We start from the raw sequence: 10920 nt of genomic DNA on the forward strand, positions 1-10920 counted from the left end.
AGTAATGTAATTGGATCACCAGATGCAAGTTTGTCCAGAAGCAAAAAAAAACAAAAAAAAAAACAGGAAAGTCTCCTTACCATGATGCTTAATAAGAAGCGAACACCATGTTTTTTCATTTGTGGATGAAAACCCAACTAGGTAAATAGTTTGAACCCATAAATCATAGAAACAATCTACAGAATTAATTTAATCAGGAAATTTATTTTGTAACGGATGTATTATTGGAACCCTGCAGATAGTTATTTTGTATCATAAGACCATCTATTGAAGGTCTTATGGTGGAAGTATTTAATCAATGAGATTGAGACTCCCAGCGTGTTGGTGAGATTTATTTAATTGCCTGTGTTACGTCAATCCGCGTTTCCCCATCAGATACGGTTCCCCCTTCGTCTTCTTGCCGCTCCGCCCCGCCCACGCGGCAAAATAGGCGCGTGCTCGTGATGAGCACTGAGAAAGCACGCGCGTGGCAAGCACGCGCTTGTTCGGCGCGCTTGTCTGAGGAACTACGGACACCGTGAAAGCTCAAACAACATGTTTCGGCAAAGTTGTCACACTTTCTTCACGTTTTTGCGGGAAACTAATAGTAATAATACTAATAATTATAATAAATATAATCAATATATATGTTATACATATTATGATTATAATAAATAATATATATTTTATACATATATTATAATTATAATACATAATATATGTTATATATATATATATATATATATATATATATATATATATATATATATATATAATAATTATAATACATAATATATGTTATAGTTATAATTATAATATATATATGTTGTATATATTATAATTATAATATGTTGTATATATTATAATTATAATAGATAGATAGATAGCATAATGCTATATGAATTAAAAACAGGGCAATGCAATTTAATGCTCAATATTACCCATCAGATACCGTTTTCCCTGTTTTACAGTGGGGGAACGCTATCTGATGGCCATAAATCTCCCATCATATAACGTTCCCCCTGTTTTACAGTGGGGGAACGCTATCTGATGGAGACATTTCACCCATCAGATAGCGTTCCCCCTATGTTAAAATCACCCATCAGATAGCGTTCCCCCTGTTTTACACTGGGGGAACGCTATCTGATGGGAGATTTATGGCCATCAGATAGCGTTCCCCCACTTTAAAACAGGGGAAACGGTATCTGATGGGTGATTTTAACATAGGGGGAACGCTATCTGATGGGTGAAATGTCTCCATCAGATAGCGTTCCCCCACTTTAAAACAGGGGAAACGGTATGTGATGGGAGATTTATGGCCATCAGATAGCGTTCCCCCACTGTAAAACAGGGGGAACGGTATGTGATGGGAGATTTATGGCCATCAGATAGCGTTCCCCCACTGTAAAACAGGGGGAACGCTATCTGATGGGTGATTTTAACATAGGGGGAACGCTATCTGATGGGTGAAATGTCTCCATCAGATAGCGTTCCCCCACTTTAAAACAGGGGAAACGTTATATGATGGGAGATTTATGGCCATCAGATAGCGTTCCCCCACTGTAAAACAGGGGGAACGTTATATGATGGGAGATTTATGGCCATCAGATAGCGTTCCCCCACTTTAAAACAGGGGAAACGGTATGTGATGGGAGATTTATGGCCATCAGATAGCGTTCCCCCAGTGTAAAACAGGGGGAACGCTATCTGATGGGTGATTTTAACATAGGGGGAACGCTATCTGATGGGTGAAATGTCTCCATCAGATACCGTTCCCCCACTGTAAAACAGGGGGAACGTTATATGATGGGAGATTTATGGCCATCAGATAGCGTTCCCCCACTTTAAAACAGGGGAAACGGTATGTGATGGGAGATTTATGGCCATCAGATAGCGTTCCCCCACTGTAAAACAGGGGGAACGTTATATGATGGGAGATTTATGGCCATCAGATAGCGTTCCCCCACTGTAAAACAGGGAAAACGGTATCTGATGGGTAATATTGAGCATTAAATTGCATTGCCCTGTTTTTAATTCATATAGCATTATGCTATCTATCTATCTATTATAATTATAATATATACAACATATTATAATTATAATATATACAACATATATATATTATAATTATAACTATAACATATATTATGTATTATAATTATTATATATATATATATATATATATATATATATAACATATATTATGTATTATAATTATAATATATGTATAAAATATATATTATTTATTATAATCATAATATGTATAACATATATATTGATTATATTTATTATAATTATTAGTATTATTACTATTAGTTTCCCGCAAAAACGTGAAGAAAGTGTGACAACTTTGCCGAAACATGTTGTTTGAGCTTTCACGGTGTCCGTAGTTCCTCAGACAAGCGCGCCGAACAAGCGCGTGCTTGCCACGCGCGTGCTTTCTCAGTGCTCATCACGAGCACGCGCCTATTTTGCCGCGTGGGCGGGGCGGAGCGGCAAGAAGACGAAGGGGGAACCGTATCTGATGGGGAAACGCGGATTGCGAGAGACTTTGAGATAACCCTCAGAATGCAGCACATTTATACAAGCATGGTCATTTATCTTCAAGAACATTCTCCCTACCTTAAAAACAGTAGATATGGTTCTGTCAGCTTAACCTTCATATGTTTAACACAACTCTTGCAAGTTCAATGCAGAGACTGCAAGGTCATAACAAACACACTTTATGAAATATGAAGTTCAGTAAAATTTCTTTCATGTGCCACATAGAGGTTTATTAAAGAACATTATGAAATGGAGATCCTTATAATAGGATCACTATTAGCGTTGCATTCCATCAATATAATATTTTTAAGGTACGGAGCCAAAAGAAGTAAAAGTTTTCCAAAGCCAATGTAGGTGCCGCGGAAAAAGTGCCACGAGTTCTGGTCAGAGTAGGCTAAAATTTAACTTGTCTACACGCAGAAGTCATTGTGTGGTGGAAAATGGATTTAGGTCAGAGGTCTTCAACAAAGTCAAGAGATTTTTGACTAGAGATTTTTTTTGTATATATTTTTTAATTTAAAGTTATGTCTTTAATTATATGTTAATGTGAATTCAACATCTAACAAGTGGTTAAAAAGAAGCATAAAACGATGCATTTCAGTCAAATTCACACATTACGTGGGGGTAAAAATCAAGAAAAAAAAACATCAGTCGATGTGGTAACCTGCCAACCTTTAATAATTTACTGCTGTACCTACAACAAAAATAAATTGAATGTTATGGTTTTGATGCAACAAAATACGTCCAAGGAGTATGAGTATGTCGATCATTCGACTTTTATTTTGAAGGCGATATATTTTGCTTTTTGCTGCTGCTCGGCTAACGCCAGGTGAGGATCTCTGCACATCGTTTACGTCTGAAAACCTTTTAAATCTGATGTGAATAAGTTTCAGCATTCAATTGGGTAACGACGCCACACTGCTAGCAGTGACAGCATTTAAATGAAACATAATATGCGTCGTTAAAATGAGTCTGTTTACTCGGTGGTTGCTTCCTGTTGACAAACGGCAAAACCAAAAATCAACGAGAGACTAAAAAGTTTGAGTGAAATTAAACGTCATGTTGTTGATGAAATTTGACGTAACAACAAGTTAATACAAATGTTGCAGCGAGATCTGTCTAAGCAACGACGGAGTCAAATGAACTTTGACCCACTTCTGCGACAGACTCTCGGTCCTGTTCACCTAATGTATTTAATTTTATTACACGGCAGTACAAGTAGATTTTATAGAATATGGCTCAAAAACAAACAAAAAAAAACTGTTATTTTTACACGACGTGTCATGATTTATTAATCAGTTCACCACCACGAAGCTGAAGTTCCCAAATCAGAAATCCTCCTTTCCACGACTAAAAATAATGTTATATAATTATAAGAAATGTCTACAAACCCAGTTTCAGTGTAAGGGCTTGAAACCACCTGGAGAATCCAGAGATGGTCTATTAAAACCATTAAGCTGTTTTAAAGTAATGTTCCTCTGATAAACACTTGAAATTAATTTGCATATGTCTGCATTTAATATCTCTGTCATCATCATTACACAATTTTTTAAAAGGACTTAGGCCTGTACTCTCTGCGTCTCGGGAACCCTCAGATACCAGTGGCTACAAAATTCAACTGCGATTAATACAACTACACACAGGAAGGATCCAAGATTATTATTGTTAGGATCACAAGGGGACTAAACGGCTACAGTATCTTCAAAAATAACATTATAGACTACGCTACTGCAATTAAAGACTCATTTATTTGCAGTTTTGTTGCAGAAGCAGTTTTCCAGTCCTCTCGTTTCTGTTAGCAGGTAGATCCTAAAGCCATGGCAGCGTCTTCAGCCGTTCTGAGCAGACGCCTCGCCGGCAGCGGGTTGTGGTGTGGCGTCACTCGACCTCTGGTCCACATCAGATCAGCCAGTGCAGCGGAGCCCGGAGCAAGAAAATCTGATGAAGAACAGCTGTGGGAGGCAGCATCGGATGCAGCAGGTTACCTGCCTTTCAGCAGAGCCAGGGTCGGATCATTCTTTCAGGAACAGCCGGTCCTGAAGAATCCGTTTCTGGAGGATGCCTTGCTTAGAGGATACCTAAAGAGACACCTGCCTGAGGAGGTATGCTGAGGAAATATCACTCAATGCAGTGTTTTTTTTTTTTGTAAGATTTGTGAAAATGACGCCATATCGTTGTTGCACACATGATGACACAATTGATCTATTTTCTCAATCAATACTCCAGGCATCCTGAAAACAGCTTAAACTAAATAAGGGAGACTGGATCCACAATTTTAAGGTGATTCTGCGTGTTTAGTCTTGTTCCCAGGCTATTTTGTCTGACTTGAATGCCTTTGGAGAGCGTGTGGCGAAAGACATCGACACGTGGGGTAGAGAGTGTGAGCTCAACCCTCCTCGCCTGGTGCATTTTGATCCCTGGGGTCGGAGAGTGGACCACATTGTGACCTCCGAGGCTTGGAAACGCCTCAAAGACCTCTCAGCGCAGGAAGGACTGGTTGCCATCGGCTACGACAAGTCATTTGGCGAGTGGAGGTAAGCTTTTATTCCTCTGACTTTTTCTTCCTACTTCAATTTAAGAGCCAGATTTTGTCCATTTCTGGTTGGATTAATTTTGTGTGTGTGTGTGTGTGTGTGTGTGTGTGTGTGTGTGGGTGTGTGTGTGTGTGTGTGTGTGTGTGTGCGCGCGCACGCGCGCATTCCAGGCGTGTTTACCAGATGAGCAAACTGTACATATTCTCCCCGTCGTCCGGCCTCTACACCTGTCCTCTTGCCATGACAGATGGAGCCGCAAAGGTCATCCAGGTAAGTTTAAAATGCACAGACTAAGAAGATTTATGTTCCATCCCACTTAGTGATTGTAATGTGACAAAATGTGAAAAAGTCCTATGTGTGTGAGTACGAACATTTTTCCACAGCAATTTTTTTGTCTTGATAAGGTTTCCAGCAAGGCTGCATAATGTTAAAAACAATTAGCCTTCCCCCCTCTTTATTTACACTTAAGCTAAACCTACAACAATAACTCCAACGTGTTTCTGCAGCTTTTAGAGTTTGAAGAAAACGTCTTGCATCAAAGCAAAACTCATCTCAGTATATTTAAAATATACTAAGTTTTGCATATCAGGGATTGTGTCTCTGTGTATGTAAAGTCTGTAGGGGTTTCGCCGCCAGTGGAAGAAGCGTATCGTCGCTTGACCAGCCGGCAGCCTGAGCGTTTCTGGACGTCTGGACAGTGGATGACTGAGAGACAGGGAGGATCTGATGTGGGTCAGTAGAAATGCGTTGATCTGCTGTGAATCAGTGCTGCCTTCATTTTATAGTTGACCAACAGGGGGCGCTGTCTGCAACAGAGAGTTGGCATCAAACTAGGCAGTATGACTCCTGCATATTTATAAATCACTGTACTTTTAATAGCAGAGGAACATATTTAATTATTTACTTATCTAGTAATGCCAGGACTCAGGAATCTTCTCTCACTGAGTTTGAGGACTGTTGAATTTTTTTTCAAAATGGCAAATAAAACTCCTTATTAATCATCTTAGTTTCTCTTTGTGTTCAGGCACCGGCACGGAAACGGTGGCCATTCCCCAAGCAGACGGCTCCTACAGACTGCACGGCTTCAAGTGGTTCACGTCGGCCACAGACGCAGACATGACTCTCACTTTGGCGAGAGTTCAGGACAGATCTGGATCAACAACCCCAGTACTGCCGATTCCCGCCAACATCATCCTGCAGTCAGTGAATGCACCATTTCTAGCAGACCTCGTCTCTGTCCGCAGGGCAGCAGGGGGCTGTCCCTGTTTTACGCAGAGGTGAGTCGAGATGAGGACGGCCGACTGAGGGGTATTGAAGTCCAGAGACTGAAGGACAAGCTGGGGACGCGACAGATGCCGACTGCTGAGCTGCTGCTGGACGGCCTGCCTGCATACAGAGTCAGTGGCGCTTGCTTGATTTTCACTCAAGCAGCACTTTATTAATTCTTGCAAGAACAAGAACAACAAGCTGACATACTCAGTGTTCATTCAGTTTGATCTGTTCTAACTAGACAGAGAGTCACTACTGCATGCTTGGGTTATCACAGAGTTTCTTGCTGGGAGTATGCAAACCAACGTTTCCATCTCAACAGTGCACTTTAACTTTCAAAATGGAGTGCTCCACTCTTATCTAAACCCTCCCTAACTTCCAGTAGAGGGCAAATACAATAAACCTCACATGAACGTAACTGTTGCTGCAAAATGATATTAATATTTTCCCCCAGATTAAGCAAATTATTAAAAGAAACTATAGCCTAAAATTCCACTAACATGATCCTTTTTTTTTCTAATTCAGAACGATTTTTGTGGTTTCTATTATTTGCTTTTAACCCAGAAACGTAGTTTTCAGAAAGGAAAATGATGCTTTATTTCAAACTGTAAATGCTGTGAACTGGGATTTCTAACGTTTGCCTTGACTTGCACTAACTTTCAAATCAATTTTATTTTATCTCCTTAGCTTTGAGCTTTGTACTTTAAACGGCTCCAAACCTGCTGTGCTTGTCTGTAATTTGAACATCACATTTAAATATTTCATTGTGGTCAATGTGAGGAGCAGGAGATCATTCCTGAATATTTGGATTTCTATGTTTTGACTCCCAGGCTGAATGCCCTTGGTTCTGCTCTTATTGTAACAGTTTTTCCGTGTTGTAGTTCTGCTTTGCTACTGTGTCTGATCCAAAAATTGTTCCTCTATCACCAGCTCTCGGAGGAAGGCAGAGGCGTGGCCTCCATAGCCAACATGCTGACAATAACCAGGATTCACAACAGCATCTCTGCAGCCGCTGCAATGAGAAGGCAGGACCCCCCCCATCATAACGCTTCCCTGAGTTCTGGCTCTGTGGAGGCCTCTCCTCAGTAAGCTGATTAAATAATGTGTCTGCTCACAGAGTGCTCCAGTTGGCGCGTGACTATGCCACCCGCCGCACCGCCTTCGGAAAGCTCCTTAAAGACCACCCACTGCACATGCAGACGCTTGCGAGAATGGAGGTAAAGGCAGCAGAAGTGGTTTGCAATGACTTACAAAAAAAAAATTCACACGCCTTGAACTTTTTCCGATTTAGTCACCTTAAAACCATAAACTTCCATGTATTTTATTGGGATTTTGTGTGACAGAACAACACATATTGTTGACTGGAAGGACAAAGATAAAAGGTTTTCAGGTTTTTTTAGATATAAAAATCAGAGCAGTTCGACCTGTGTATATATTTAATCCTTTGGATCCAAACTTTGTCAAGATTCTCTCTGCAGCTGATGGTGCGAGTCTAGTCAGGTATGTCTCTTATAGGTTTGCACATCTAGAGATATGCTTTCTCCTTTTGCAAAATAGCTGAAGCTCAGTTTCATCTGTGAATTTGCAATCCAAACAGCAATAATGATGCCACCACCATTTCTCATCATAAATATGATGCTCTGGGCTGCAGTTTTAGATTTTTGCCTAACACGGCCTTCAGCACCTGGGCTAAAAAGTTTCAGTTTTACTCTTAACCTAACCAGAGGAACATCTTCCATGTGCTTCCTGTGTCGCCTTGATGAATTACAGAAAAGTGAAAACAGGACTCCTTCCCCAGAACAGCATGTTTGCCATGGAGTTTCTCAGATTAAATCCTAATAAAACTCCCTGATGTATAAAAGTGACAAAGTATGAAAATAGCTTAAAGGGTGTTAACACTTTTACAAACAGTAATTCTGAAACTTCTGTCTGGTTTGGACAGGTGGAGACGCGTGCAGCTTTTCTTCTTGTGATGGATGTGTGCCGTTTGTTGGGTCGAGAGGAGAGCGGCCTGGCCAGCGAGTTCGACCGGCACCTCCTTCGTCTGCTCACCCCTGTGGTCAAACTGTACACCGGGAAGCAGGTGAGCTGATTTTGCAAATACAAAACAAATATTTGATCTCAGTATTCCGAGTATCCGACCTATGTGTTTCTCTCAGGCCGTAGCTGTTGTGTCTGAGGGCCTGGAGAGCTTTGGCGGACAGGGATACATCGAGGACACTGGGATGCCTGGAATACTCCGTGATGCTCAGGTGGCGTTGCTACCAACCACCTTTTTTTCTGCCTTCTTTTTTTATGATTTTTGAAACTCACATGTTGTTTCTCTTGCAGGTGCTGAGTATATGGGAAGGGACAACAAATGTTTTGTCTCTGGATGTGCTGCGCTGCGTGGCCCGTAGTTCAGGAATGGTTCTGCATGCTTACTTTGCGCACGTCCAGGTACGGCGTGGAAACCAGAACCTGTTGGGCAAGGTGTGTTACTGGAAGCAGGTCAAACAGCTGTGACTGTTTTCTTGCAGTCGCTGCTTGCGGGTGCCTCGGGCGTTTCCTCACTGGACCCGGCTGTAAAAGCAGTTGGCGGCGCTCTGTCTGAACTGGAGCAGTTTGTTCAGATAGCCGCTTCCAGATCACCCAGTTACCTCGAACTGGCGGCCAGAGATCTGGCGTACAGCCTGGCTCGCATTTATGCGGGTGAGATATAACATTCGAAGTTATAATGTGTTCACTACACTAGAACCGTCTGCATTTTGTAAAAGTCGCAACGACAAATTTGAATGTATTCTAATCTGATTTTTCTCCTGAAGGCAACTGGTTGCACTACTTGATTTTTATTTAGCATTATGTAAATAATGTTCCTTTAGCATTAAGTAAAGGAGGCTAATTACAAATGCACACCACACTCTTCAGATTTCTTTTAAATAGAAAAAAAACTGTGTAGATTTTTCCTTCTGCTTCACAAATGTGACAAATTCTGAAGAAAAGTTGTAAGCAGCTGTGGATGACAGAGCAATGCATGTCTTATCATTAATTTCTACTTCTGTGTTGATCTAACAATCCTTGGTGTTACATCAGTGCTTTAAAGTGGTCTCCTTTAACTGCGTGTGTTAACAGGTGCTCTTCTCATTGACCATGCATGCTGGAAAGATGCCTCCCCAAATGACACCTACGCGGCTCTCAGGTATGACAAACCAAAAACTGACTGACTAAAACTCATTTTTGAACTTCTCAGGAAAAAAATGAGCACACATTACGTGTTCATTCGTTGGGCTTTTGTTTTGCTTTGTCAGATGGTGCGAACAGGAGCTGTGTCTGGTGGCATCTAAACAGAAGAGGGGCTGCTACGATTCCAGCAGCGCCTCCATGGATGCTGCACTGGTTTATGATAACCTTATTCAAAAATGAACATCCTTCATGTGCTGATGGACTTATGATCTGAACTGTTGTAGCGAGCGTATTAATACTATTAATGAAGAAAACCTTGCCTTCCATAATCGCATCAAGAAAGACGTTCCAGATAATAAATCTTTCTGTTTTTAGGATGCTGACATTTTTGATAGTGTTATTAAAGTAGTCATGATTTTCTGCCATAGTTCTACTCAATTAGCAGTTATTTAAAAAGATATATACAGAAGAATAGGAGAACTTTGACTGATGAAAATGCATGAGGCATTTTTCCTGGTTCTGGTATGAAAAAGTGTGCTCTCATTAATAATACATAATAAGGATAATATTGATAGTTACATGATCTGATTCATATTTCTTTTATGCCCTGTCACCATAAACTATATTGAAAGATGAACACCACGCATGCTGAGAACGATGACAAAAGATGCCCAACTTTGTATTTTGAATATGCAATAAAAAGTCTTGTAAAATGTCAACACTAAAAGTATTCATTTTTGTTTTGTTTTTCAGTTTTTTATGCATATTGAGTGAAAAGTATGTAATTAAATCTTCAAATAAAATCATTTGGAAAAATATTCACGTTATCCCTTTCCAAATGCAAATCTTAATGCTTTGTTTATTAAGATTTTGTATGATGAACACAGTTGTGAGTCTGCACAAACTTGCATAAATGGATACAGAGTACTAAAAGTCTTTTACAATTTTGAAAAACCTAGTTCAGTGCAATTTTATGTATTTATTTTCTGTTATCCCTGAATGAAATCCAGAACAAGAAGTTACCTTTAGCTATCACACAACTGGCAAACACTCAAATTGTGTGCCTCAGAAGTTTTTGATGAACAAATAGCATTTTGAAACTGCTTTATATGAAAATGACAGGAGCGGTAATACAAGAAAGTCCTGTTTGAAAATGATTAATAAAGGTAGCTGTTTTTTGTTTTTGTTTTTTGTACTGTAATAACAAAAAGAAAATATTTTCAATTTTTCATTCAGTGTATGTATGTCACTTATTGCTTTAAAATTATTTTTTAAAATTCAAACAAAATTGCAAAGATACCAAAGTCACAATCAGTAGATTCAAAGAAATTATTCTGACATTTTGAATTATTCACAATTATAACATTTAAACTTATAATTTATACATTCGAAGTTATAATTATAGGATTAAAAGTCATACTCATCGATAAAA

The 10920-nt window shown here is 39.7% G+C and overlaps 1 protein-coding gene across 2 annotated transcripts; it reads left to right on the forward strand.

Moving 5' to 3' along the window:
* Positions 1-3279: 3279 nt before the first annotated feature.
* Positions 3280-10215, forward strand: LOC106930711 (acyl-CoA dehydrogenase family member 11). Of its 2 annotated transcripts, none has more exons than XM_015008436.2 (15): positions 3280-3352; positions 4326-4625; positions 4822-5057; positions 5228-5327; positions 5672-5789; positions 6082-6224; positions 6302-6454; positions 7257-7351; positions 7444-7543; positions 8269-8409; positions 8486-8578; positions 8658-8765; positions 8846-9017; positions 9438-9504; positions 9614-10215. In XM_015008436.2, exons 2-15 carry the CDS (start codon positions 4341-4343, stop codon positions 9726-9728), a joined length of 1926 nt encoding a protein of 641 aa, XP_014863922.2. In that variant the 5' UTR covers positions 3280-3352; positions 4326-4340; the 3' UTR covers positions 9729-10215. The 2 variants fall into 2 exon arrangements, with proteins under 2 accessions (XP_014863922.2, XP_014863921.2); XM_015008435.2 differs by having other exon boundaries at positions 3285-3352; positions 4323-4625.
* Positions 10216-10920: the final 705 nt, after the last annotated feature.

Source organism: Poecilia mexicana, unplaced genomic scaffold (genome assembly GCF_051168715.1).
Source record: "Poecilia mexicana isolate PSO_F unplaced genomic scaffold, ASM5116871v1 scaffold_9, whole genome shotgun sequence".
Taxonomy (NCBI): Eukaryota; Metazoa; Chordata; class Actinopteri; order Cyprinodontiformes; family Poeciliidae; genus Poecilia; species Poecilia mexicana.

Excerpts from the sequence above, each read along its gene's own strand:
- LOC106930711 (XM_015008436.2), top strand. The coding sequence starts at position 4,341 with ATGGCAGCGTCTTCAGCCGTTCTGAGCAGACGCCTCGCCGGCAGCGGG. Across the intron at positions 5,790-6,081 it reads ACAGGGAGGATCTGATGTGG|GCACCGGCACGGAAACGGTG; the intron begins GTCAGTAGAAAT and ends CTTTGTGTTCAG. Across the intron at positions 6,225-6,301 it reads GATCTGGATCAACAACCCCA|GGCAGCAGGGGGCTGTCCCT; the intron begins GTACTGCCGATT and ends CTCTGTCCGCAG.